This window comes from Ascidiella aspersa, chromosome 7, assembly GCF_963924565.1.
Source record: "Ascidiella aspersa chromosome 7, kaAscAspe10.2, whole genome shotgun sequence".
NCBI lineage: Eukaryota > Metazoa > Chordata > Ascidiacea > Phlebobranchia > Ascidiidae > Ascidiella > Ascidiella aspersa.
In genome coordinates, this window is record NC_139453.1 from 28,327,268 (window position 1) to 28,355,101 (window position 27,834).

Consider the following 27,834-nt stretch of genomic DNA (forward strand, 5'->3'; position numbering starts at 1 on the left):
ATGTTACAACTTACAACCATTATGATACAAAGTAATATAGTACTGTTGGATTTTAATTAAAACTAGGATTGGTTTAAATTACACGTTTAAAGTTGCAAATTAAGTTAAAACTAAGCGCTGATGGACCAGGAAGTAAGTTTAGCGTCAGCTTCTTCACTTGCGTGGCGCCGATGCTGAACAAATAAATTACTCTTTGAAGTTTAGCGTAAATTCCACTGCCTATTTGTAATAATGAGAAGATAACGAATATCTATGAACAGTTGTTTTTTAAGGTGTTTTGGGGGACCGAAAATTTCTCCAGCGGTTTCCCAAAAAATAATAAATAATTCGTTTAAGCAAATATGGCTATTTTTTGGTATTTAAATGAAACATTTTCGGTCTCTTAAAACTACTCAAGCGGTCACCCAAACCAAACCTTAAAAAAACCCTGGTCTATGAAAATAACTGAAACATTGATAGTAACTTGCTAAGCTAAAAAGGTCGAGTAGATCACATAAACTTGATTAAGACGTTTCGATACGAACTTGTATCATCTTCAGTTTATGTGACACTTTGATTTTCACAATGTGTATATTTTGTGGGCCGGTAGAGTGAATGTCCAGATTCTAGTCGAAGGTCGTGAGTTCGAACCTCACCGAAGGCCAGTTGTTTTTCTTGTCCGAAAACCCTGAATAAATCGACTTATTGCGCTAAGGCTTTACGAAGGCATCATGTGTACTGTACAAAGTGTGTCGGTAGAGTTGTTCAGTACGACTTAAGAAGGGCTATATCAGAATATGCACCTTGTGCATTTACGTTGCTGCATACAATCTACTGATCCCTTTTAAAGGGGAATGTATGTTCGAACTGGATGCAAACAATGGCTTATAAAAAGTCTGGCATGATGTACATTATGTAAACTGGTGGATTTTTTCAGAAAAAAAAAATTTGAGGAAAAAAAATTTTTTCAGAAAAAATCCTTTGTGGTGCCCAAATATTTTTGAAAAAAAAAATCCTTTGCATACCATAATTTCTTAGCGGCACTAAAACACATCAAAGTTGAAAATACTGCAAGACTTTGATAGGATTAACTTATTCATTATGAGTCCAAATTTTCACAAAACTATATAATTTCCAAACCTGTTTTGTGAACTGATCGCCGCAAGCCATTCTGATCCGTTCGGCAGTGGCCGGGCTGTCGAAGCGAAAGTTCCCGAACAATCCCGAATCCTTCCGAGCGGCCGCGACCGCGTCTCGGATCGCGAAGAAAACCGAACTGGCCAGAAAAAACGGAGGCTCGCCAACTCCCTGTATTGAAACATGTAAGAAAAATTTTTAAACTGTTCAAACATTTTGGTGACATGCCTATATTGAACAAATAGTATTATCGAATAAAAATCGTAGTGTGACTAATGCAAGCTTAAAAACATTACGTCAATTATATCCCTGTATTAAACACCACAACCAGTTATATGAGTACTGCACAAAAATGAAAACCGACAAAAAAAATATATATTATAAAAAAATACCGACACATAGATATAGCATTTTGGGTTAAGATGCATTTTATTACCTTTGTATGAACTATTGGTAATGTTTTCAATATTACAGCCATGAAAGAAGAAGTGAGTAAAGCATTGGTAAATAGAAAGAGCACAATGTTTTTTTGAAGTAATTTTTAAATGCTGTATTAGTTATAATAATGACACTTACTATTCTGGAATAGACTATTGTGAGAAAAATCATATATGTTTTAAGATATAAGATAGATTAAGAATTTCAAAATAATAAGTAAGTTATCAAAGAGGCAGATGCAGTGTGTAAAGCAGACCTGGGCAAATCCAGTTCGCAAAGCAATTTAATCCGGCCCGCGGCTTACTGTCTTTTTTCCAAGAAATATGCCTGTGTTTTTTTTTTGTAATTTTTGAAAATTTTATTGAATGAATTATACACGCAAGGCATCCTCATTTAGTCCTATACTCTTACCAGCTTGTCAAAAATAAAATATCTACAGCTATCTTTTTAAATGAATAACACTTTACATGAAGTGTATTTTATATCTTCTTTTTCATCCGGCCATCCAAGAATTTTTGTGTCTCTTATGCGACCCTTGCCCACCACTGGTGTAAAGCATTAAGCACTGTTATACTGGGAATTATAGGGATTTTTACCTTTGACGAGTAAATAGCGTGAGGGTTCGACGAATCTCTCAGCAGGTGAACGTTGAACTGTTTGGGGCAATCCCCGAAGCCGGGAATCTTGTAAGCCCCAGGTCCAGTGGTGAGCGGGTGGCCACTAGGGGTGTGCAAGGGCTGCTCTATTGTGAACAAACCGTAGCCTTGTGTGAAGGCGCCTTCGATCTAAAAACAAATGTACTAAGTTCGTCGCACTACCAACTGAGATACACTGGCTCAGAGGGGAGCAAGTCGAGAAACAACCATACGGAAATCATAATTGATCAAAAAGCAGCTTTAGAAGGTCTAGATCACCATTGTTTAACACATTTGTGCGCGTATCTTTCATTAAACCAGGGTAACGTTTAACCATGATGGTGTTACTTAATCCTGTAGGTTCAGGCTTCAGCAGTGATTAAGCCTGTGTAATGCAGTTGGTGGAGTGGCGGTCCCGGTATGACCTAGTTTGCAAGGGCTGCTCCATAGTGAACAAACCGTAGCCTTGTGTGAAGGCGCCCTCGATCTGAGTTCGGAAACTTTTTTTCCGAAGAAATAAATCTGTTTGACTTTCAATGGTGGAAACTACAGACTCGTTTATAAGTAAAAACCAACGCAAAAAATACAGTTTGTTGTTATTTCGGTACTTAGAAAATGTTGATGTTATTATAGGAGTGAAACATGTTAATCCTATGATCTAATCACAATTGCTTTTTTTAGTTATGTGATCCAGTTTTTAAATGAAGTTTTTTAATTTTTATAAAACTGTCTTCTTAAAAGCTACGCTACTCAATCAACTCTTTCAAAACAAACACGCACAAAATGCCACTTCATTGTTGAATATCTCGTAAATTTACAGCTTTATATTTCGTTACTAGGTTTAGTGAGAGACCTGTTTATGAAAGCTTTTCATATAGGTGTTAAAATTGCAGGCCTTTGGGTCTATATACTACATCATGGTTTGACCTGCTGAACATTTACTTTACTGTTTACCAAGTTGTTACTATTTAAAATTAGAGGAATGAATTACCGATAAGTGATCGATAAACAAAAAATGTTTCTAAGTTTTAGGCCATTGAAATTATTTAGTGTCGAACTATTTATGCTTTTTTAGCACCCCTGTAGCCTACTGGGTGTGGCCCGCGAGCAACAAGATAATAACATGTAGCCCCAAACGGTATCATGTTCATTATGGGAGTCTCAACCTGGAAATGAGTAAAGCAATATGTAAAAAGAGTTTTTTTCTAATTTGATAATTATTTTTTTAAATGGTAGCACCACTATGTCATGTGTTATATTATTATCCTGTTTTGTACTAAATTAAGTCCATGATTGAATTAAGTAAACTTCATTCACGACTTTCATTTACGTAGTTTAACCAAAATGACTAGATTTGATGGACTTAAGTGTTGAAATGACTCCACTACACTTCTATTATTGTGTTAAATGACTTGGGATAAAATGAAGTTTTGTTTATTCAATATTTTTCAAAAATAATAAAAAATAAAATAAAATAAAAGTGATTTATTTATCCAAATTTGTTGCACATAAAACAAATTACTTGCATTTTTTTTTAGTTCAGTTATTGCTCATATTAGAACGAGTTACCCATTTTAATTGTTTAAAAGTTTTATTTTTTTTGTCAAGGACTTGACTTGGACAACTGATGACTTGGACTGGGACTTGACTTGGCTTGCACTTACGTCACATAAAAATGACTTGTTTACAAAACTGTTTTATATATTTTCAAAAAAGCTTAGCAATTTTAACGGTTTAATGGTTGACTTTTATGTCAATAACTTGACTTGGGCAACTATTGACTGCGACTTGACTTACTTTATATTTTTAGTGTTTTGACTCGGAATTCAGTCATTTAATCCGGACAAAACTGCCTAATATCTTTCCCACCTGTCCGATGTCGATGGCCGGGTTCAAGCTCTTGCCAAAGTCCATGACGATGTCGGTCTGCACGATCACGTGATCGCCAGTGAGCGAGTCGACCTCGACTTGGCTAACAGCGGCTCCGTACGTGAAGTAGCTGATTATTCTTCCTTCAACCTTGCCCTTTGCGACATCCCAAGTGTGCTCGATGTTGGGAACTCTGAAAAGATAAAAACTGTTTCCTTACAAAATTCAACGAACTTGTTGTTCAATTCCTGCAAAAGCAACAATTTTGCATTTCTATAGAGCTTTGCACACTTTGGTAGAGTGTACTACATTTACAATTCTGCTCAAGATTTTGTGACTCTGAAGAGGCAATAATATCGTAAGGATGACTTAAAAGTTACGTTGTACGTGAATTTGAAAATTGCCAAGTCGACCGTTCGCTTTTTGCTGATTTTATTATTTTTCTGAAACAACCAAAATTCTGTGAGAGCTGAACACGAACTTTTCTTAAAGCTAATTTTTTAAGTTACTCGACGATCGTGGGTAGCCTTAATAAGAAACAAGTAACGCACATGTTTGTTTTACATATTGCAAGCATAAAGACTCTTAACGCAGTATTTGCTTTACAAAAGTATGAAGGCAAGTTTTAATGTTAATCTACTACTTTAAAAACATATGGCATATCCAACGTTTCTGTTTATCCGTTAGGATTGGCGTCAATAATAATTAAAGAGTTCATCTACGTGTAAAAAAGTTATGTTTTCCTTTCAAAAGTTAATGTTTCTTTGCGAATCATAAATTATAATCTTTAGTAAGCAGTGTGCAATTTATCTTATAGGTTGTTACTTGTAAAATCCGGTTTCCAAGACACTGAAAAACAAATCGGTTGAAAAGAACTCACAAAACTATAATGTCCAAAGATATATGTCGCAAAACCATATTTTTTACTTGTAGAATCCAGTTGCTGAGAGACTGATGCGGCTCACGTAAGCTTTCGCGATGAGTTGGTTCCACGTAAAGTCTGGGAACTGATCTCGCAACGGAACGAGCCTTTGCATTATCTTCTCGCACGCGTCCTGATATAAGTACAACGGGAACATTAACAGCATATAAATGATAAAGCAATGGTTCGTATAATTTATGTCGTTGATTGCATTTTAAACAATAAGTTTTTTAAATGATTTGCTCAACTTAATATACACAGTGGGCAAAATAAATGCTGTAGCAAATTTTTTTAATTGAGACGTCATAGTATACAAACGTTTTTTTTAATTGAGACGTCATAGTATACAAATGTTTTTTTTAATTGAGACGTCATAGTATACAAATGTTTTTTTTAATTGAGACGTCATAGTATACAAATGTTTTTTTTAATTGAGACGTCATATACAAATGTTTTTTTTAATTGAGACGTCATAGTCTACAAATGTTTTTTTTAATTGAGACGTCATAGTATACAAATGTTTTTTTAATTGAGACGTCATAGTATAAAAATGTTTTTTTTAATTGAGACGTCATAGTATACAAATGTTTTTTTAATTAAGACGTCATAGTATACAAATGTTTTTTTTAATTGAGACGTCATAGTATACAAATGTTTTTTTAATTGAGACGTCATAGTATACAAATGTTTTTTTTAATTGAGACGTCATAGTATACAAATGTTTTTTTTAATTGAGACGTCATAGTATACAAATGTTTTTTTAGCTTGACATATAGGTCTTTTGAAGTATTAAACAAGGGAAAAAATGTAATGTATTAACTATTTTTAATACAAATTTGTACATCTTAGTCAAAGAAAGGATCCAAAATAACCCCAGTTTTGACTTCGGGTGCAATAATACAGTTAAAAAAACATTGATTTTATGTGTTTTAAAAACTGTTACCGAATCTCAAAAATGTACCTTAATGGCCATTCCGTTCAGATCTGATCCAAGACTGGCAGCTGTAGCGCTTGTATTTGGAACAGTGTTGGTACTTGTCTCGGAAATGTAAATGCGAGAAACTGGGATTCCAAAGCATCGGCCTGCTATCTGAAACCAAGAACCAAAAACATTTAGTGAAAATGATGCTTAAGAAGTGAAGACATTGCAAAAATAATATATCCTAATAGTGAAAAATATTTATTTTAAAATTAATCATTCGTATAGTTTTGTAGTTTTAGACTGAAGTCCTTTCGCAGTATGATCCTCATATTTTAAAACTATGTATTCTTTGGTGACCAGTCACGAATCCAGTTTATTAGTGCTGTCATAAACCAGTTAAGCGCAAGGTTTTCCCTTATCTCGTCAATTAGAATGTCCTTCTACAGTGGAATTTCTGTTATGTCCAAACTGGGTGACATTATTGTATAGTATACTGTCTATTGTAGTTCAACTGCCACTTCACCGTTGTAGTTTTAGAATCTGGTCCTTCTACAGTCATGTCGTTTAATCCTAATCTTGGTGTGTGGTCTAGATCCCATCTTAGCTCTACCATTAAAACCATATTAGGCAACCTCTTTGTACCTAAACATTTGTAGTTTGATGGTCACATTCCCGCAGTCTTGCCCTCCATCTTCAAGGCTGCGTCATGTTGGTATGTTAAGTTGTTTTGCTCGAGTCCTTTTGCAGTCATGTCATTAGTTCATACCTGTGTTATCTTAGTATGTAGTCCCTGCCCTACCTTGGTGCCACCGCCAATAATTAATTAAAAAAACTCTCTTTACCTATAGTTTTGTAGTTTTAGGATTAAGTATTTTCGGCCAAGTCCTTTTCTAGTCATGTTCATATCTCAAACCTGTGTCATCTTGGTGTGTAGTCCCTGTCCCATCTCGGTGCCGCCGTGGGTGAGGTACACCGAGCCGTCGCTGTAGATGTTCACCAACGCTCCAGCTTGCGATTTCAAAACGGGAAAACCGATCGCGAACTTTGTCGCAATGATCGCGATTCCGCGCTTTCGCCACCTGGATTATGACGTCACTAAATGAATGACCAAGCAAACTAAACGCACATGTCCAAGAACAAGAACGCCTAATCTTGGTGTTAGTTAACAGTCTTTTCGCATACCTCGATCGACCGGTTGTTTAAAAACTTGGCAAGAGTATTTGGATTTCACACAAAAAGCAGCCACAAGTAACTAAAGTTACTGTTTCTGTGGCTCGTAACGACTTCTTTATTCCAAAGAAGAAAGGCGTTTAGTGTTGTTTTATGTACGTTTTAATATTTTTGTTCGTTTTTCTCTGAATGTTTTTTTTCTTAAAAACAAAATTGTTCAAGTGGAGGAAAATTTTCATAAATTATTTTGAATAGCACATACGGGTCTTTAACTACCATTTTTATTTATATTAGTCAAGATCATTAGACAGCTTTAGCCATTGAATAAAAAAGTAATAGAGACGTCATGAACACGACTGGTTTACTGCCGTTAGCCTCTTTTAGTTTATGCTTGTGTTTTTTGGGGTAATTTTTGTTCAGCAAATAGTACATGGCGACCTCCCAGACAACCTCTTGCGACCAGCTTTGGGTTCGCGACCCTAAAGCCGGGAACCACTGTGTTAAAGGCTTAAAAATTCCATGCGTTTTTTGACCCGATATCCATAGTAATATTAAGGGAATATCAATTCCTTATTGCCTTTACAACGAAGAATGAATTCTCGTAGTATGAGAGCGCTGACGTTTTTCAAAAGGGGCTTCGAGAATACAGTTGGCACCCAGAGTTTGAAAACAGTTAAATGAATAAGCCTACCTAATACACAGTGAAACATATCATTTTATACTATAGTAGATCCTAAGTGAGATTTTCAGCAAAAGTTGCACTGGAAATAGACAATTCAATTAAACGTATATTAACAGCATGGCTTCATTAAACTTACTCTTTCATACTAAATTCAACAAAAAACACTAATCTGCAAAAACCTCGTTTTATATTAAGCATAACACATTTTTTCAACACGAGCAACATTTGCGAAAAACAAATGTCAAACCAGCCTAAAGTACCACTTAAGTTTGCAGCATTGGCTGTTCAACGAACCTGTTGTTTTTGTTGAATTCTTCCACGGCCAACTTTCTTTGATGGAAGTTCGACTTTTCCAAGCATTCCTCCCAGCATCTTCGTCCATTGTTGGTTTCGATGCGATGCCCGTAGGGAGTGAAATCGCCGTTCCGATACAAGTTAACCTCCCTCACCTGATAAAATTGCCGAACAACAAAAGAAATGTTATGGTAAATATTTATCGTCTTAATTAGAGGTAAACGTTTTAGGAAAATGTTCCTGAGGTAACTTGAAAGATAACTTGTAAATTTAAAGAAAATCTGGGTTTTTTTGAACTTCGAAAATGCCAAGACATTATGGTTCAACTTAGAAATGCATTCAACGTCAAAAGAGATTTATTTGATCGCAAAATATATAGAAATTGGTTATTTAGTGACTATTTCTCAGAAGAACACAAACATACTTGACTAAAAAGTTTGGCCCTAAACCAGGTTTATTTTCGGTTTTATGAAACCTGTACCAAGCTTCTACCGACTTAGCTACGAAGGCTTCACAAAGCAAGCTGTTAACACAACCACATAGTTGCTCACTGCATAATATTTGATATTTCTCATTTAAAGATCACCACCCCGAACAAAAAAACTTATTACCTGGTTTAAGCAAGGGCATTTACGACGGCACCAGGTGTAGTATTACCAATATTAAATAAACTAAATTACCTTTAAAAACCGATAAAGATTTGATAAAAACGACAGTCCTACCTTCTCAGGCTCGACGTGAAGTGCTTGTGCGATGTGCGCCATCCAACTTTCTGCCACAAACATTCCTTGCGGACCCCCGAAGCCACGAAACGCTGTGTTTGAAGCAATGTTGGTTCGGCAAACCTTTCCAACTATCCTTGCGTTAGGGATGCTAAAAAATGGGCAGAAATATCAAATTTACTCTTTAAAATTTTAATAACGACATGATATCAACAAGAAACACACTTTTGTTGCAGGCATAAAATTCTGAACATGGTTAACTGCGTTGACCAATGCTGATAAATAAATGTGCAAATATATGCTAGTTTGCATACTGACCGAAATTTGATACAACCGGTATCGGCAACTAATAGGTTGAGAGTGCAATGAAATTTAATTTAAACGCGCAAACCGATACCCAGTGTTGTAATGGCTCAAGTCAATGACCTGGCTTGAGTAAGTATATGATCACTGCGATGGGTCGCAAATAACAAACGAAGTTATATATATAGTTTAGTATCGGATCGGCACCGATACCAACCTAGTATCGGACGAGTACCGATACTATACCTTTGCATCAGTATTTTTATTGTCGGACATCGATCGAATCGGCACCGACACCACACAAGTAGCGATACTGCGACTTGGTATCGGGTATCGGCTCCGATCCTATATTATCGTACACTCCTACTTGTAGCAGCTGTCAGATCCTATAACCGATTTCAGAAGAACTCCAATTGAAAGATCAGCCGTGTGTCCGCCATTGCTGTACAGCTCAAGAAGAAGGGACTTTACCCTTCCGTCATTCATAAAACCAACCTGGAGTAAACATTAATTATCATGCAAATGGAATTTATTATTTTTTTACTTTGCAAAATATTCCAGCTTAATTCTAAGGTAGTTATTATGGGTTATTACAGAAGACATATGGACCAAAAACAATTGTGCTTTGCCTATTGGCTCAATGCCAAGACACATTCGTAGTTACACAGTTATTAAGGTAATCTATAAAAAGAATTAATCGGTTGAAACAACCAGTAAAAATATTTCACCCTTGATTTCTGCGCTTAAAGTAATAAGTTGTTTAGGCCGCAATAAATATGGTTGATTACTAACTGTTGGCGTTTTCCTCAGAGCCAACCTCGTAAATTGGAAAATATTTACCTCACCTTGTACTTTGCGTAGAAAGGATGTCGTCCTCCAGTCATGGTCATGTCTTCCTTTCGCGATAGCATGCAACGAACAGGACGACCGCATCTGGATGAAAATTACGCTTGTTTATCATTTTGAACTTTCCTTAACACTAGGAAGAATCATTTTCTCGATGCAGGTAAAAATTAAAGATGGAATAACAAATAAAACTGCAATCATTAGAAAAAAATCTCATTTAGGAAGACTGAAGATTTCGAATAAAACTTATTAATTATCGTAAGGCATAATGTTTAAGTCATGCTTGCCCGGACAAACATAGACATGTGGGCTAAAGTTTTAAAAAAGACACATAGAAGATACCAGTGTTGTAAACAAGTCATTTTGAAATGACTCAAGTCCCATTCAAATCATTTGGAATAAATATCAAGCCAAGTCATAATTAGGGCAATTTCTTTAGTCAAGTCCTTGAATTGGTACACTAGTCCGATTATGAGCAGTAACTCGAATGAAAAATAACACAAAACGCAATATACATATCCTAGCAAGCAAATTGTTTTATCTGGAAACCTTAAGACAGACAACCCAATTTTATAATGAAACATGCTTAACAAAACACTCATTTCATTGCAATTCATTTGTCCAAAAGACTTAAGTCAAGTCAAGTCAAGTCACACTTTCCAAATGACTTAAGTCAAGTCAATGACGTCATTACAACACTGGAAAATTCTTTACTACATAACGACCTTACACACTTTTAGACAGATTAAAACGTGGGAACCTGAAACACACAGTTTCATGAAAATAAAGAGATATAAGGAACACAACATTTTTAAATTTAAAGTATGAAAGAGATAAACTTACACAATCATAGAGATATATTTACGCACCTATATAGATACGTATAGATCAGTGGTTCCCAAACTGGGGTCCGCGGACCAACTGGGGTCCGCAAAACAGTTTTAGAGGGTCCGCAAGGAGAGTTAGTCTTTTTTAATTTTTAAACAATAGTCATTAGCGAATGTTTTTAAACATCAGAATTAGACTATGTTAAAAACATTATTAGTCTTTAGCTATGTTTTATTATTCGATAATAGCGTGTTTGTTGATGTCTCTGGTGACATCATGAAGCATCTATTAGGCTAAACTACCTGCTATCGGTGAATCGTTCGCATTAGTTAGAAAGTGTTACATTAGAAAGAATCATGACTGCACTAGTGTACTACAAGAGAAGTTGGTCAACTGAACCTTGGACTTTTATAGGGCCGCGAAATATCAAAATAATTGCAAAGGCAAAATTTTTATAAAAGTTCGGGAGCCGCTGGTATAGATAAACAATAAATACAAAAAGGAACGTTGACAGACCACGTCAAAAACCAAGATATACAAACATAATACACACCGAAAACACAGGGACACACTGAAATAGGGCATTGAAATAGATCTACCTCGTCAAATTTTTTTGTGTGTGTCGTCAAGAAACATGACACATAGAAACACAGCATGAACATGGACACGAGATTCTACAACACATAAACTGAACAGTTAACATGCAGAGACTGTTCAAAATACTCTAGCACAGCTTACAACTTAGGTCAGAAACAATTAACAGATGTAAAAGATATATATATATATATATATTTCGCCAACAAAGGCTTAGTCAGTACGAATTGCTAGATGTGTTAGAGTATTTTGAACTGTTACTGATCACGAATTAAGGTCGACATTTATCTTGCAAGGGTCAAGGTGATTTCTATTACCACATATTCAGTGCAACATTCAGAGACATAATGTACTTACTTTTGCGCAGCCACGGCCACAGGACAAGCAACAATCCAGAAACGAGTCTCCTTCCCACCGAATCCACCTCCAAGTCGCTTCACCCTCGCAACTATTTTGTTGCGCTCGACTCCAAGGCTTCTGGCAACCTGGCAAGGATAAAAGTTAAGGTTAAACAGTGCCTGCTTGTCAAGAGCTTTAAACCAACCCAACATTAGTATATTTACTTTTAATATTACGCAACCGAATCACGTAAAGCTATCCCGAAAAAAGAGGCTTCTTTTTTATTCATGAAAACACCGATCAACGCCTTTCTTTGCAAACTTATTTTTATATTCATTATGTCATTTTTTACTTGCTATTTTTAAGGGTTTCGAATATAACAAGCAAACAGATCGTTTGCAAGTTTACGGACAAATTACGTTGCAAGACCAGCAGGGGGAATAGAAATTTAGCAAAAACGTTTTAGGCCTTCGGTTCTTGAAAACAGTTAAGAAATGTTTTGTCAAATTTTGCGACTTATTTAATGAATCATAGCACTATATAAAGACTGACACTTTGACCTGATGAAGCACAGCATTGCGAAAGCTTGTCGAAAATTCAGTACAATTTGTCTTTTTATAGTGCCACCTGATTCAACTATTTAGAATTAGACAAATACGGCTATTTACAAAGATTTATTGTGTATAAGCATTCTATTACTTGCGGCCAAACGGTCAACGGTCACTGAGAACGTGGTGCCTTGGAATGTTAGTTGTTCTTAGTGCTTGGCAATGATGTTTTACTTAAACATGTTGCATACGGATAAAGACTTCGGATTCATTAGTTTTCAAATCAGAACTGACTTCTAACATCAACAGTGTGATTGAAAAAAAAAAACACAAAAAAAACATGATCAAACTTTGGCATCTTGTTAACTTTGTACAACATAATTTAATTTAGAGTTTCACACATCAACATAAATTTCTCACGTATGACTGCAAAGCAGTTGGGTCTTGACAGGACGAAAATATCTCCATGGATCCGTCTTCAAGTAAAGGAACAACCAAGCATGCTTGCGTCTCAAGGTAAAAGTGTTCTTGTCCATCGATGCTAAACGATACATAGAAATGAAATGGAATTAATCCTCTTGAACATCAACTAAACGAAACTAGAACGACAAAAAAATAAAAATAAAAAAAATGAACGACAAAAAAAAATCTTGATAGCCAAAATAAACACTTTAAAGGAATTCTGGAGGAAAATTTTGGTTTCATGTCATAACTTTAAAAATAAAAACTCAATAATGTTTCTGATTGTTAACCGAGAGTGAACTAAACAAGACATATGACCAATTTTATGTAAGTCTTTCATTCTCTATTAGGGATCAGTGGCTGAACACTAAACTCATAGATTAACTAAACAAAAAATAACTGTTCAAACAAAATTTGTTATCCAGCCAATATCAAATTGTCAAATGTTGATATTTGGCAACATTGGTTTCTATTTTATAAAAAGAACGTGAAATAATGGAATATTTTTACTCCACGAGCTAATACAAACAACAAGACAACAGGCTGCACCTTGATGTGGTTAATATGCAGAGTGTATGCTCTATTATTTACGATTTGTAATGTGATAATAATAATAAACAACTAAATATACCTTATTTCTCCCTCAATCACTTGATCACATTCTTCCAAGGATTTATCTGGATCTCCTTGTAAAAGGTTTATCGCGGGTTCATAAAATGATTTATGTTTCATTGCATCCTGCAAAGCGACAATTGTGGTTATCTTTATTAAGATCAGGGCATTAGGTTTTTATTTATATGCAATTAAATCGTTTATGAGTCTTTGTATTTTACTGTCCTATTTTGGTTTTACCACCTCAACCAATCTTACATCAAAAGGGGGTCTGTTGTTTAATCTTTTCATCTCTTGTTTAATCTTTTACAGTGCTCTGAAAAGGGGGCGAACGGAAAGGGTTTAGGAAACATTAACTAGATAACCAGAAATTAAAATAAAACATTTAACTAAAGATTAAACAAACTCCTATGAAAATGTCAGATAATGTAGATTTACTAGACCGTTTTGGCTTTTTTCAATACATTATCAAATTACATTACAGATCCGTGCATAGTGTACGCAAAAATAAAACCTTTTTTAAGGAAAAATCTCTTCATAGAAGATTGCAGAGTTCAGAAATTCGGGCTTGACTTCTTTTGAACAAATGACTTGAATTGAATTTTTCATAAAGCATTATTTTTTGTAAAACTAAGGCGTTTGTCTCAATTTGTGCTTGTTAAACGATAAGCTTTCTATATTTTGCGTTTTGTGTTTTTGGTTAGTTGAGTTATTACTCAAAGAGTTTACCAGTTTTAATAGTTTAATGTTAATGACAAGGACTTGACTTGGAATGGACTTGCTCGTATTATGACTATACTTGGACTTGGCTTGTTATTTATTCAAAAAGACTTGTTTTGGACTTTGGGTTATTTTATAAATGAGTTTACTGGGAATTGAGTAATCCTAAAATAACTTGTATACAACACTGGTAGTTTTATACATAAACCTCTTTTCGATTCAGTAGGTTAATAACAAAAATTGCCTTTTCAACACGATGTATAGACTAAAGTTTAATGAAATTTATGATTAGTGCTACAGCGTCTTGGTATTGTACTTACGAGCATGATGACTACAGCGTAACATAAAAGACGTAATCTTGCGTCGTCCAATATATATTTATATATATAAATAGCCGTTGCAAATAAAATATATACTAAAACTACTTACCTGTATAGTTATGATGAGTGGTTCAATGTCTTGGTATTGTATTTTGACGAGCATGGCGGCCCTTTGTGCGTGAGCTTGGCTGTCGGCCACCACAGCGCCGATCACTTGACCCACGCAAGTCACCTGCACACAACCATTTATTATAGTTTAACGACTTTTAACTAGGTTAATGAGCGATTTGCTGGTTTCTGGCGACGACCACTTAACCCACGATACTCACCTAACAATAAAGTATTATTTTACCGTAAAATAACACACTGGTTTAGGAACCATAATGGTGTATTTCAAACCAGTAGTTATCAACATTTTGAAAATTGCGGACCAGTAACTATTAAATAATTCGATCAGGCAGAATGACTTGACTTAAATTGTTTGTTTTTTCTTAAATTTGAACATAAAACCATTTGTTTGCCATGTTTCAATCGGACGCGTTTACCAATTTAACGTTACTTTGCACTTCAGTTGTTTTAGAAATACTGACTGGCCCTTAATTCATTCCAAACTTACTCGTTTGCAACACTGGTACTTGCCAACCCTGGAAATATCGAAATTTACACATTTTAGGACAGAGCATAATCGTAGTGAGAGGCATCACAGGCAAGGTATTTTTCGAGGTGTACGGCCAAAATCATATACAAATTCAGAAGAAAAACACTAGAAATACCTTTGCAAACACATAACAAATCTTACAGTCAGTTATGAAAATTTTAGAAGTAAACAAAGAGCAGCATACTAATACAAAGCAATACTGGTTGACTTGGATTTTAATTTAGAGCGAGAGCGCCAATATTCAACTATACTCTGGGCGTTATAGTCATTACATATTGCCTCGTCTTTTGTTCTTGGCCATCGACGATTCATAAAAGTAAGAAAAGCTAAGTTAACACAAAAAAATAAATACTAATGTAATAAAACCTATTATCAGACTATTATTATTACATGTTGATATTTGGCAGCATTATATTTTTTATAACAAATTCTATTTTATAACAAATCAAACGGGCGTTAGTCATTACGAGTTACCTCATCTTTCGCGAACACAAGTTCATCGGTTTCGGTTACGATGCAGAATCCGTTCGACCCTGTTACGTCACGATGGTCCACGTACGTCACAAAACCGGGTGACGTCATTGCTTGCGTGACGTCAACGTTCCGGATGAGTGCGTGCGGTCTAGTGCTCGTGACCAAGGCAAGGTAGAGTTCGTCTGAACGAAGCGGGATTATAAAATAATAAATATAAAAAGGAATAAAGCTAGAAAAATAAAAACGCCGTGTCTACCCTTTCTTATTTAATTAACGAAGTAATAAAAGTGAAATTGAGTATTTTTTTAATTTGTTTTTGGACAAAGAAATGCTATCAACACTTATGCTCCTAATAGTTTGATTGTTTTATTGTTATTTGTTGCTAATTTCTGTTTTACTTTTATATCCTTTTATTAATGATTGATGGACAACCTGGTGCAAGTCTTATCATTAAAGAATACCTTTTTAGTGACAGCATTTCAGAGTTCATACTAGGAATAATTTAACATCAAAAAATTGTTGTTAATTTTAATTCATAAGTAACATTAGCCCAACAGTGATCTAAGCGAATCGACAAGTATGACATTACGGTAGAAGAGACTTGTTTGTGGAAAGTAATATCTTAAACTCTCTTCCTCAAACTTACCTCTATATGGAGGCATATCGTCGATGTAAATAGCTTCCCCAGTCACCTGTTTATCTCCAGAGAAATGCTTAACAGGTCGACCAACTATATCCTCCATATCTTGATCTGCTGGCACCTGATGAGGAAAATATAACTGGCGATCAAAGTATAAACCACACAATTCGGCTTTCAGATATCCGTAGGCTAAACTATTTTTATGGATCTCGATTGAAAGGACATTTCACGACTCGGCTGCTTGATTACAATTGGCTTCCAGGTTGTAAAAAAATTTTGGCGAACCTTGCTACCAGGCATTGTTTCAATTGTAAAATCGTTCTCCTGTGAAATTTTACCAACGGTTCGACCACCAAATTCGGGCAGTCTTCAAGGAATAAACTTAAGAAAGTTGAGACATGACGCGAGTCAAGAATTAAAATTGAAGTTTCTGAACATACTTCAAAGTGACGAGTAACAAAGGCAAAAACACGCGTCATGGGTGCTGAAACAACAGGCCTTGAAAATATATCACTGATATTCCGAACAGCAAAAACATTACTAGACTAAAGATCGAGGTTTCAATTAGTTCAAATAAACGTAAATATAACTATGACAGATTCACCACCTCTTGCCACGTTTGGGTCCCAAGGATTGCGTTTCCGCTCTTCTCGTGGCAACAAGTGAGTTGGCTTTCATCGCTTAACTCCCCCTAAACATAGTTAAGTTTGTTGAAGTTTTACCAGTCGGTAAAAAGTAAAAGTGTTAAAATGACCGAAGTCAATGACTTGATGCAAGTACATATATGTCACTGTTTTTACAAATGACGTTACTTGAATGTTTATACCAATATGGCTTAATTGACTTAAGCTTTTGGACCGGAATGACTTGATTTGACTTAAATCTTTCGACCAAAATGACTTAACTTAACTTTAGTCTTTCGACCAAAATGACTACATTTGACTTAAGTCTTTCGACCAAAATGACTTAACTTAACTTTAGTCTTTCGACCAAAATGACTTGACTTGACTTAAGCCTTTGGGCCATAACGACTTGACTTAACTTAAGTCTTTCGACCAAAACGACTACACTTGACTTAAGTCTTTCGACCAAAATGGCTTAATTGACTTAAGCTTTTGGACCGGAATGACTTGACTTGACTTAAGTCTTTTGACCAAAATAACTTAACTTAACTTTAGCCTTATGACCAAAATGACTTAACTTGACTTAAGTCTTTTGGACAAATGAGTTAAAAAGCGTAAGTTTAGAGTTTACTCAAGATAGACAACCTCGACGATTCCATCTCGTATGAGAGAGTTCTTGACGTGCAGGAAGAACTTGAAGAAGAAGCCGACTACCAGCGCCTCCCTGTACTCCACCATTCCTCCGGGAGCATTGAGAGGAAGAGCAAAGTCATCCGCGATCCAGCGCTGAAAGTCCTCCAACAAGTCCTCATCCCACATCCTGATGCACAATATAAGAACAATCTTGAAAGCGATAAGTTGCGTTTCGGTAAATTCAACGCTTGATCAAACAAAGGATTAAAGAGCAGTGTTGTAATGACCTTCGCACTTAAATTACTGTTTTTAAATAACTGTTTTTAAATTACTTGACTTGACTTCAGTCTTTTAAACAACTGACTTGACTTAATAAGAATATTAAACCCCATACAGAAGTAGGTATCATTTTGAATGTAACTTGACTTAAGTCTTTTAAAGAAAGGCCTTGGGTGAAAATTATATGTTTTTTAGAAAAATGTGTATTAATTTTAGAAAAATGTGTATTAATTAGCCCATTAAAGCTTAACCCTTTACCTTCCTTGCATGTTTTTCATTGTGTTTAAGGGCATGGCGGTGGTGGCGGCCATTCCACCGAAGGCCGACACGAACTTTTCCACTTTGCAGCTTCCCGGATGGAAGATGACACGCATCGCTGCGTTCACGATCGCGATGTCGTCATCGCGTCGCTTCGATTGTTTGAAGGCGCGGAAGTGCTCGTTCTGGTGACGTCATACAACTAGATAATTAATCAGGTAGAACAATTTTATAATGATATAATTATTTGATTACTTACTAAGACACGGATACGCATGTAGCCTAATGTATATCAGGTTTAGATTTTACTTTTTGCTTTATGCATCGTCAAAATAACTCGAGACGTGTTTGTTGTAGCCTGGGTTTTATCGAAAATGTAGAAATATTTTTGTACAGGATAGTCAATTTTTTTCAAAGGTAATTCCACCTAGTTATATATATTTGCGCCTGTACTTTACTGCATAAAGTATTCTTTTAGATATGTATTACGACAACCGGGTGACAAGGGGCTTCCATAATCCGACTGACCCTTTAAATACTATAAATTTCGGTATAAAAGGTAAACGATTTGAATATATTCATGTATTTTGTAACATGACAACTGGATTTAATTCATAAGCTCACTAGTCATACACAAATTGAATTGTCAAGCAGTGTTGTAATGACTTAAGTCAATGACTAAGTAACTGTTTTCAAAAGATTTGACTTGACTTAAGACTTTGGGGCATAATGAGTTGACTTTATTTAAGTCTTTTCGAATGTCTTGACTTGACTTAAGTCTTTCTGACTAATGACTTGTCTTGACTTAAGTCTTTTGGACAAATGACTTTTTAGTTTAGTTATTGTTTATAATCGTACGACTTTAACAATTCCAATTGCCGTTGCTGTTTTATGACAAGGACGTGGCATGGAATTGGCTTGCTGAAATTACGACATAAATTGAACTTGACTTGGGAAACTGATGTCTTGGATTGGGACTGGACATGTTGTTCATTCAAAAACACTTGACTTTGACTTAAGTTATTTTACAAATTACTTGACTGGGACTTAAGTCGTTTTAAAATGACTTGTATACGAGACTGGTATCAAGGAAACCACTAAGGTCGCAATAGTTTGCAATTACGCAAAAGCGTTTCATACAGATTGGCGAAACTATTTTTATTTTTTAAGTTTCCCGAAACAAAAATAAAAAGCTATATGTGACCCGGAGCCGGGTTTCCTAAAAACTAATGGATCCGATCGTCTTTATCAGTGTACAGGAATTTATTAATAACACAAGGGCTTACACAAGTGGATTAATACCTTAATTCGAATGAATACCAAACAATGTTATTCAAACAGAAACAGCATCAAGTGTAAGTTAAACATGATCACCAAACACTTACATGTAACTTAAAATGTGAGCTCCTACCGCGGCAAGATAGTAACACCAATTGCCTTCAGGACAACTACAATGTCAATAAGGCACCATGTAATCAGTGACCGATTCCAAGTAATAGAATCTTACACAATTAAATAGGTCAGCACATACATTAAAAAGCGCTTTAGCAAACTCACTGTTAATCTTAACATTGCCAGCCAATGTTATAGAAGCATCTTATTGTTAAGATAAAGTTCAGAACTTACCTTTTTATTGAAGGGAACGTGAATGGAGATGAGCAGCTCTCCTCTCTGTGCGCAAGTGCTCCGATACTTGGGGAAGAAGTGATCATCCATCTTGACCCTGCGATCTCCGCGCCCATCCAGTCTGAACGTTGCCACGCTCTCGTTCGCCATCAGGATCGGATTCAGGTCCGAGATTGGACTCGCCGTCATCACATTGCCTCCTATCGCCTGCAACAACACAGAAGTAAAATGTCGAAGGCAACTACATTGGTATGCAATGTATACTGCAGGCGTAGTTCGGTAATGTGAGATGTTTTTGCCGACAGAATATATTAAAGAATATTTCTACCAATAAAATGTAAAACTTCTGCTTAAATTTCCAGTTCTGGAGGTATATTATAGGATTCTGATAAGCGCTCTATATATGATCATGATATACAGTGTTTTTTTCAATAATAATAAACGTTACGACATAAAACTTTTTAAATTCAGATTACATTGCTAAGATCGAGTTTAGATAAAAGTAGTTTTGCATTGCAAAAAATAAAAGAACCAATAAATAATTCTAACGAATTCCTTTTAAAAACACCAAGTTTAAATATATATAAGTTAAAAAAATTCAAGTGAATATAAAGATCAAGATTTAATATAAACTAAATTTGTTTCATAAGAGAAAACTAATCATGTTGTCTTAAACCTTAATTCTTTTCTGATACCTAAGATCAAGTTTAAGTGTATAAAACTTTAATCTGGAGGCAATTAAATTTGAATTAGAGAAGTTAACCAGACAAAACTCCTTTTCCTTTCTCTTAAAAAACACTAAAGTAAATTTCCTTTATTTTTTTTGTTTCTTCTGCTTAATGTTAATACTGTTTTGTTTAAGATACTAACCCTCTGTTTGATTAATTATTTTTGGGGATTGAAATACAAGAAAACTGTCTAAAGAATATTTCCATCAAGAAGTCAATTTAAACGCTGTTTTAGTTTTACTCACCATTCGATATTATCGGATGTCCACAGTCGAAGTATTTTCGATTTGCTGAAAATCCACCTAAATTTAGATATTTTTTTGCGCAGCATTGAGTTGTCACTCACCGCCACGTTTCGTATCTGATCTCCAGCAAAGAGCAGGAGCATGTCCAAGGTGGCTTGCATCCACTGCACTCGATGAGGATCGGAGGAGCGGATCAAAGTACCCAGTTCCTCCTGGAGATTGCTCAGAGTACAACAGGCTCCGATATCGATCCCTGAAGAAGATAAAATTAGTTTGTAAATTTTGACGAAGTTTTCAATTTGACGACTATATTCCTTCTTAGAAATCAAACACATTTGGTGGTTAACTGAAATCATCAATTCAATCAAGTCGTAAAAAAACAGGCATGATTGAAATCAAAAAAGGTTCCGATTTTAATTCCTCAAAAAAATCTCTTTAAACCTAATTCAAAAATATACAGCTATATATATTCTATTTTTTGAACGCTGGTTGGTTGCTTGGTCAGTTGATTAGATATAGTGTATATTTCAAATGCTGAATAAAATCAATCTAGTGGCATAAATACTCTGTTTTGTGTAAAATGTCCATTGCGATAGAATAACATCTTCTTTAAAGTTAGTTCAAAATGGAAATCTTTAAACTATGATTTCATCAGTGGTCTTTTTTATCTGATAGTTTTAGCTCTATTGAATATATTTGAACGTTGTATGTGTTTCATTCGGTTCAAACAATTAGGTTGATCGCTTAAAGCAAATTTAAATGTTAAAATAGAAGAAATTATTTACTTTAATATTTCTTTACTAAAATATAACTATCCAAGAATAAAGCACCTTCTTCTCCGACTGTGATCATCTGCAGACTTTTCACACCGGTTGGTGCGATGATGACGGGGAAGCACCGACCCTTGACCCCCGTCTCGACCCCGACCTCGGTGTTGCCGTTCACCAGTTGCGCGTCCGGGTATTTCCCCCTCAGCTCGGTCAGCTGATCGAGTGACGTAGGCCGGAACCACGTGACTCGCTCGCCGACGAACGTCAGAGGCCTGGAGTTGAAAGTTCCTTTCTTGGCGCTGATCTGGGGTAAAATGAATAAGGTTATAACAAACAAGTGATGTATAGTTTAAAATGTGAAATTTCTTAGACAGGGTTGTAAGTGCACTTCAGTCACTGTTTTCAAATAACTTAACTTGACTTAAGTTTTTTTAGGCAAAATGACACTTGACTCAAGTCTTTCGGGCAAATGACTTGCTTAACATAAGTTTTTAGAATAAGGTTTTAAGAAACAAGTGATGTAGACTTTGAAATGTGAAATGTTTTCCAGTTATAAGGGTAAAAATTAGCGCGATTCAAAAAAGGAATTTTACAAAAGTGCGGATACTTTTAGTTGCTTAAAAACTCACCAGTAACTCTGGGGGAAAGATGATTTCCTGGGAAGGATCGTATCGTGAAAAACAATGATCCTCAGCCGAATGTGGGTCTCCGTGGTGTGATTTATTGTTCTCACCATGATCTCCTGAATACGGATGACGTTGGAGATAATAATATGGCCGAACACACAGCTTAAGGTTTCTCTCTTTACATATGCTCTGCACGCTTTTTATCCCCTGTTCAACTTTTAGAAAAATGTCACTGACTTTTACCAAGACAGGAAAGAAGAATGTAACTGCGGTTGTTATGGTAAAAAAATAATTTATTTTGAGGTCTTGCTTTTGTTGCCGCGAACAAATATTAGAAGACCTAAACTATTATATTTAAGTATGCAAACGCTGTCATAGTAAATAGTAAACCCGACGTAACAATGTAAACCGCAAAACTTGAGTTTACCCGATTGATAAATATTTACTATGGCTGGACTTTAACAAATATTTGGATTTCACGAATGACCAGAAATTCTTGCTCTAAAGCAGGGGTTCTTAAACTTTTTTCACCGCGGACCCCTAAATTGTTTTTTTTTGCTTCGCGTGGACCACGGTAAGCAAGAAATTAAAAAAAATGACGTCATAAATTGACGTCGTAATACAAATAGACTGTAGAAATCTGCAGTTTTCAGTCCACAAAATGTAAAAAGGAGAATAGAAATAGAGACATTCAATGCAAAAAACGTTTTATTTTTCTTAGAAAAACGATTACTTCCTAAATATACACCAATATTTCAATTTGGCCTTCATGGACCGACTAAAACTAGTTCACGGACCCCTAAGGGGTCCATGGACCCCAGTTTAAGAACCCCTGCTCTAAAGGAATGTAATGAAGCATTTGCTCACAAAATTTAACAGCATCGTAATTTTGTTACTGTACTTTTACCAGAAGCAATAAAATGAAAAACCCTCAAATGGGTAATTTTATAGTGCAGGAAAGACGAATAAATCGGTTTTATTTTAAGGTCTCGCCCTTTGAAAACTGTTTTTTTGGAGCGGCTTGGTTCTAAATTTAACCACTTAAGGCATGTTTTTAAAGCTTTATTGGTCGTTAAGTCATTGGCTGATCGGTCTTGCCTTTGGATTACCCTCGACACGCCCACGGAGTTCTATCGTCATTTAGAAAAACATATTTTGGACACTAAACCCATGTTTTGTGTCATTCATTAACTCAATAAAAATTGTCACCAAAAAGTGGTAACGTTTTCTTTTATTTAAAAATAAAAAAGTTATACCTTCGTTGCAAGTTTTTTCTCGGTTCCTGCAGCACTTCGCTCCCATTGGACAACCAGAAGCAGGGTCGGTGAAGGTTCGAAAGGCTGAGAGCAAACATTAATTCGGCATATTGTTACAGATTAAAACATTGTGTTTGATTATTATAAGCAGGGCTGCGGAGTCGGAGTCGGACTCGGGACTCGAGAAGTCGGTTTGTTTTTGCCGGGGTCGGACTCGGGACTCGAGTAAGACGTTGCAAAACTACCCGAGTCCCGAGTCCGAAATGCGCATGCGCAGTACCAAATTTTAAAACTGAAACGGCCGCCAAATGGAAATTTTGAAGGCGAAGTAGCATATGGTGGAATATTTTCCAACCATGTATTGTGAGTGAATGAATTATACGACACCCCTATAAGTGGATTGCTGAATATCCGAGTTATTTTGGTTACGTATATTGGTAAAATACAGGCTGTAGAGTCCGGGACGGACTCGGGACTCGGGAGTCGGACTCGGGTTATTTTTAACCGACTCCGCAGCCCTGATTATAAGTCGGTTATTCTTAAAATGCTGCAAGTTGCCTTCACAACTGTTGTATAGCAATTCTTCGCATAGTGAAATTTTTTAAAAAGTCACAAAAAATATTCAAAGGATATAGTAGGGAGATGACAGGCTTCAATAAGCCATACGAACGTTTGCTGCAGTTGTTAACGCAATTGTTCTACATTTCTGTGTACTGAAAAAATAGTTTAAATGTGTAGCACCACTTTGCTCCTTTCGGTTTTAATAGCAAAAAAATATATATTTTTAAATAAGGGTTTTTGGTGAACGCATCATCAGTAGCTAAAACACTGGATTCTCTTGTCGGGTGTTAATGTAGCAAAATATATTTTTTTAAAGAATCGCGCAGTACTTTTAATTACGATTCGGCAATGTTAGTTGCGTATAATTTAGAGTTCGCTGGGTTTGTCAAAGTTCAAAGATTACTAAACTCCAAAACCCAATTTGATTTTGGATTTCAGTTTGTTTTCGAACAGCTTACAGTGTATTTTTTTAGGTGATTACAAATCAACTGTCATATTGAGATTATTGGATAGAATGCTTTCATTGAATTATGTTATCCTCACCGCTTATAATGGGTCGGTAGCCAGTGCATCGACACAGATTTCCCTGCAAGCACGTTTCAATCTCATCCTCGCTCGGCGTCCCCTTGTTACGTAACAATGCGTACATTGACATCACAATGCCCGGAGTGCAAAAGCCGCATTGCGAGCCGTGGAACTTCGACAGACGCTCCTTGAAACGAAATGAGGTTTAAAAATGTCTAATGTCGGAGAAGAAACGTCATATGTATATTGAAAATAAAAATAAAAAATTGGGGCATTCCTATCAGAAATTCGTCTATCTATATACGTTTTGGGGTGAAGAAAATGCTTTGCGGTTTAATAAACTCAGTGTTGTAAAGACTCATGTCAAGGACTTCGACTTTACTTAAGTCGTTTAAACAAGTATGTTGACTTGAACTAAAGTAAATGTTTTAAATGACTTGAAATACAATTAAGCGTTTTCATTGAACAGTTTTCATTAAAGTTTTTTTATTTTATTTTTGTAAAATTTATCTCAGTTTTGATTTTTGAAAGCTATTTTCTTTTAAACACAGTTAACAAAGATATCTTCTATATTGTGTGGCAAAGGTCTGGCATTTTTTGTGGTTTACAAACATGCAGTAAACTTGTTTCAGTTTTTTTTATTCATAAACTCTTTGTCAAGTGATGTGTAATGTGTCACCTGTACAGCGTGCATCTTGGTCTTGGTGCTTCCGATTCCTTCCACGGTAGTAACTGCGCAGCCGTGCACAGAAACCACAGGAGCCAGACATGCGTTCGCCGATATGTGCCTGAAGTAATCATGATGATTAAGTGACATAAGAAAACAAGCAAAATGTAAGCTACTATTTTTTCTTTTACTTTTTCTTAAATTATTTTTCTTTTTAGAAACTTAAACCCGGAGCCGAGTATGGTTTATGTAATCTCTTGTTACTAACTAAACTAGGTATGAATACATTATTAACTGGACTAGGCATGAATACCATTGAGGCAAGTTTGAGCTTGCTTTGAAAGGTGGATTGTTAAACCTGCTTGGTCTGATGTACAAGTAGCCTAAATTTCAAATATAAAAACTTCAAAGAGCAAATCCAAGAACACCAAATCGAACGCTTTAACAAGCTAGTCTTTTATGATTAAAGCCCAGTAAAAATAGAGGAATGTCCTAAAACAAGGGCGGGCAACTTCTCCGGTCGGCTGGCCAGATATGGTAAAATAAAGTACTTGACGGGCTGGATTAGGTTCTGCCAAACGCATAATTACAGCTAACGTTATACTCTTTTAACACTGCAACACTTTTAGTGCACAGCAAACATACTACTTTCTTTTGGACTTAAGGAAAAAAGTACCGGTTGAATTCGAGACACCCCTTATCAACCTTGCGTTTCTTTGCAAATCGAGAGAAAATTTATTATTGTAAATTCTAAACTAATTTTAACCCAAAATAAAGAAACTAAAGAATAACAAAACCACGTAGTAAGCAAATAGTGGATGCGGCCGACTCTGGACGCGGGTCACACCGTCAAGTAAGACCGGAAACTGTCTGCGGGCCGCTCAAAATCCCGTCTCGGGCCGGGTCTTGTCCCCGGGCCGTACGTTGCCCGCCCCTATCCTAAAAGGATATTTACTTACCTAATCTTGTTTGCTTGTTGGTTCCAGTGCGATATCATCACCGTACAGGCGCCGCAACCACCTTCACCACATCCCAGCTTTGTACCAGTCAAACGCACTACAACAATTGTGACGTAATAATCGATGTATTTGAATCGAAACAAAGTACGCATATCTTCAAATTTTGATGTTATGATGCTACCACGACCTTTATCTGATCACCATTGACTTGCAAACACAAAACCAAATCGTATATATAGAGTTACAATGCATATTCAGCTGAAAATAGGCTAGGTCAGGGTTGGGCAAATATTTTTACAGCAGGCCGCAAGAGCACACAAAATGTTGTGTTGGGCCGGGTCATAAAAGGAAGTAAGTACACACAATTTTACGTCACACCGTTAATGTATAAAACAAGTATAGGCCTAATAAAACGTTTACGTTGGTAGGTGTGCGCCAATATGCAACTGAAGTGGAATTTAAAGAAAATGCATCGCGTTAAGGGCAAAAACATTGCGATATTTGGTTTAAATTGCAAAACTTCATTTATATTTGAAGGGTTGTGACGTATTAAGCACTGCGAAAACTGTTTAAATGTGAGTCGGAATGTTATAAAAGATTGAAAAATTACCTCGGTATAATAATATTTGTTCATATTGTAAAGACGGAATAAATTTTATCAAAGAAAAAAAAAACGCATTTATAGATATAAACTTTATCAAACCTTCTTTTAAAAGAATGTTGCAATATAGAGGCACCTTTTGACGGTAAATATGTCGAATAAGACGTATGTAACAAACCAAAAAGACAGCTCAGATCCGCGCGAAGCGATTTAGCATTTTTTAACAGGCACAACATGGAGCTTAGCGTGTTCATGACTGGATTCGTCCTCGGTAAAACTGATATATAATTATATATGTTACAAGCAAACATGTAAACAGCCGTGCTTGTTTTTACTTATGTGTCTTACTGACTTTGCAGATGGGTTGTCGAATTAGTGCATAAAAAAGAGAAAAGGTCATCTAAAGGTGATAAGCCGCGTGTCTCATTAAATTGCTTGGCAAGCCGAATCCAGGCCGCGTGCCGTCTCTTGCCCAGGTCTGGGCTAGATCATACTTGTACACACATGTGCATGAATGCTTGGGTTTTTCAACGAACAACAACTCACGTTTTTGTCTGAGATACGAGAGAAGGGTCTCCTCTGGGTCCGGATTAGCATCTACGACCTAAAAAGGTTAACAAGTTTATGTTGACCGATATTCAGTAAAACCCTTAAAGTAACAAGAATCGGCAATCCGTTAAAATAATCCGAATCCGACTCCGGTCAAATGTGCAAAGACTGGGTCCGGCTCTACAGCTTGTATTGAGCAGAACCACCAGGTTATGTCGTATAATACATCCATACACAATATGTAGTTACCCCTTTTAAGTGGTATAACTCGAGTCTTGGTACATCGCTATATCTAAAGTAATCATTTTTTAGGTCGGAATTTGTAAACGGTAGTAAATTATAAAACATTAAACCCGAAGTAATACATATCGTAATCAACATATAATAATAGTATTATAAAATTCTGTTGAACTTCTTATTTAAATTTACCTTTTTTCCGTTGACAAAAAATACTAACGAATCTCCTTCTTGGTTTTTGACACATTTTGAAGCCTTGATTTCATCTTCCATTTTTTCAAGTGTTCTTTCATTTAACAGCCAAATTTACAATATAATCGTCTTAATGGGTCGATTACTTTCCTTTTTAAAAGAAGTGTAGCATTTAGACCATTAAGCACGCCTTTAAACTTAACTTTCTTAAAGCACGTTTCCACCATACTTATATAAATTAGCCACAAAAACTAAAATAAAAATTTCTTTACCCTTAAATACAAATTACATCTCTAAAATAGAAAGCGGGCGGTTAAGGTGCTATTTCGTACTGAAAACTACATTTCGCGACAATTTTTATTGTTAACTGCTTCTGAGAAAAATC

The 27,834-nt window shown here is 35.8% G+C and overlaps 1 protein-coding gene across 1 annotated transcript; it reads right to left on the minus strand.

Moving 5' to 3' along the window:
* Positions 1 to 110: 110 nt before the first annotated feature.
* LOC146138794 (xanthine dehydrogenase/oxidase-like) lies at positions 111 to 27,479 on the minus strand. Its single transcript, XM_083394688.1, has 30 exons — positions 27,450 to 27,479; positions 27,018 to 27,075; positions 25,871 to 25,967; positions 24,924 to 25,032; positions 24,263 to 24,431; positions 23,159 to 23,242; positions 21,906 to 22,018; positions 21,337 to 21,580; positions 20,608 to 20,759; positions 19,534 to 19,740; positions 17,908 to 18,092; positions 17,383 to 17,557; positions 16,722 to 16,805; positions 16,121 to 16,235; positions 15,475 to 15,656; positions 14,452 to 14,574; positions 13,322 to 13,428; positions 12,649 to 12,769; positions 11,699 to 11,826; positions 9,919 to 10,006; positions 9,441 to 9,568; positions 8,771 to 8,921; positions 8,049 to 8,203; positions 6,816 to 6,981; positions 5,942 to 6,070; positions 4,986 to 5,113; positions 4,059 to 4,251; positions 2,151 to 2,339; positions 1,120 to 1,287; positions 111 to 173 (listed from the first exon to the last, which is right to left on the minus strand). The coding sequence occupies exons 3-30, from the start codon at positions 25,906 to 25,908 to the stop codon at positions 111 to 113; spliced, it is 3,894 nt and encodes a 1,297-aa protein (XP_083250814.1). The 5' UTR covers positions 25,909 to 25,967; positions 27,018 to 27,075; positions 27,450 to 27,479.
* Positions 27,480 to 27,834: the final 355 nt, after the last annotated feature.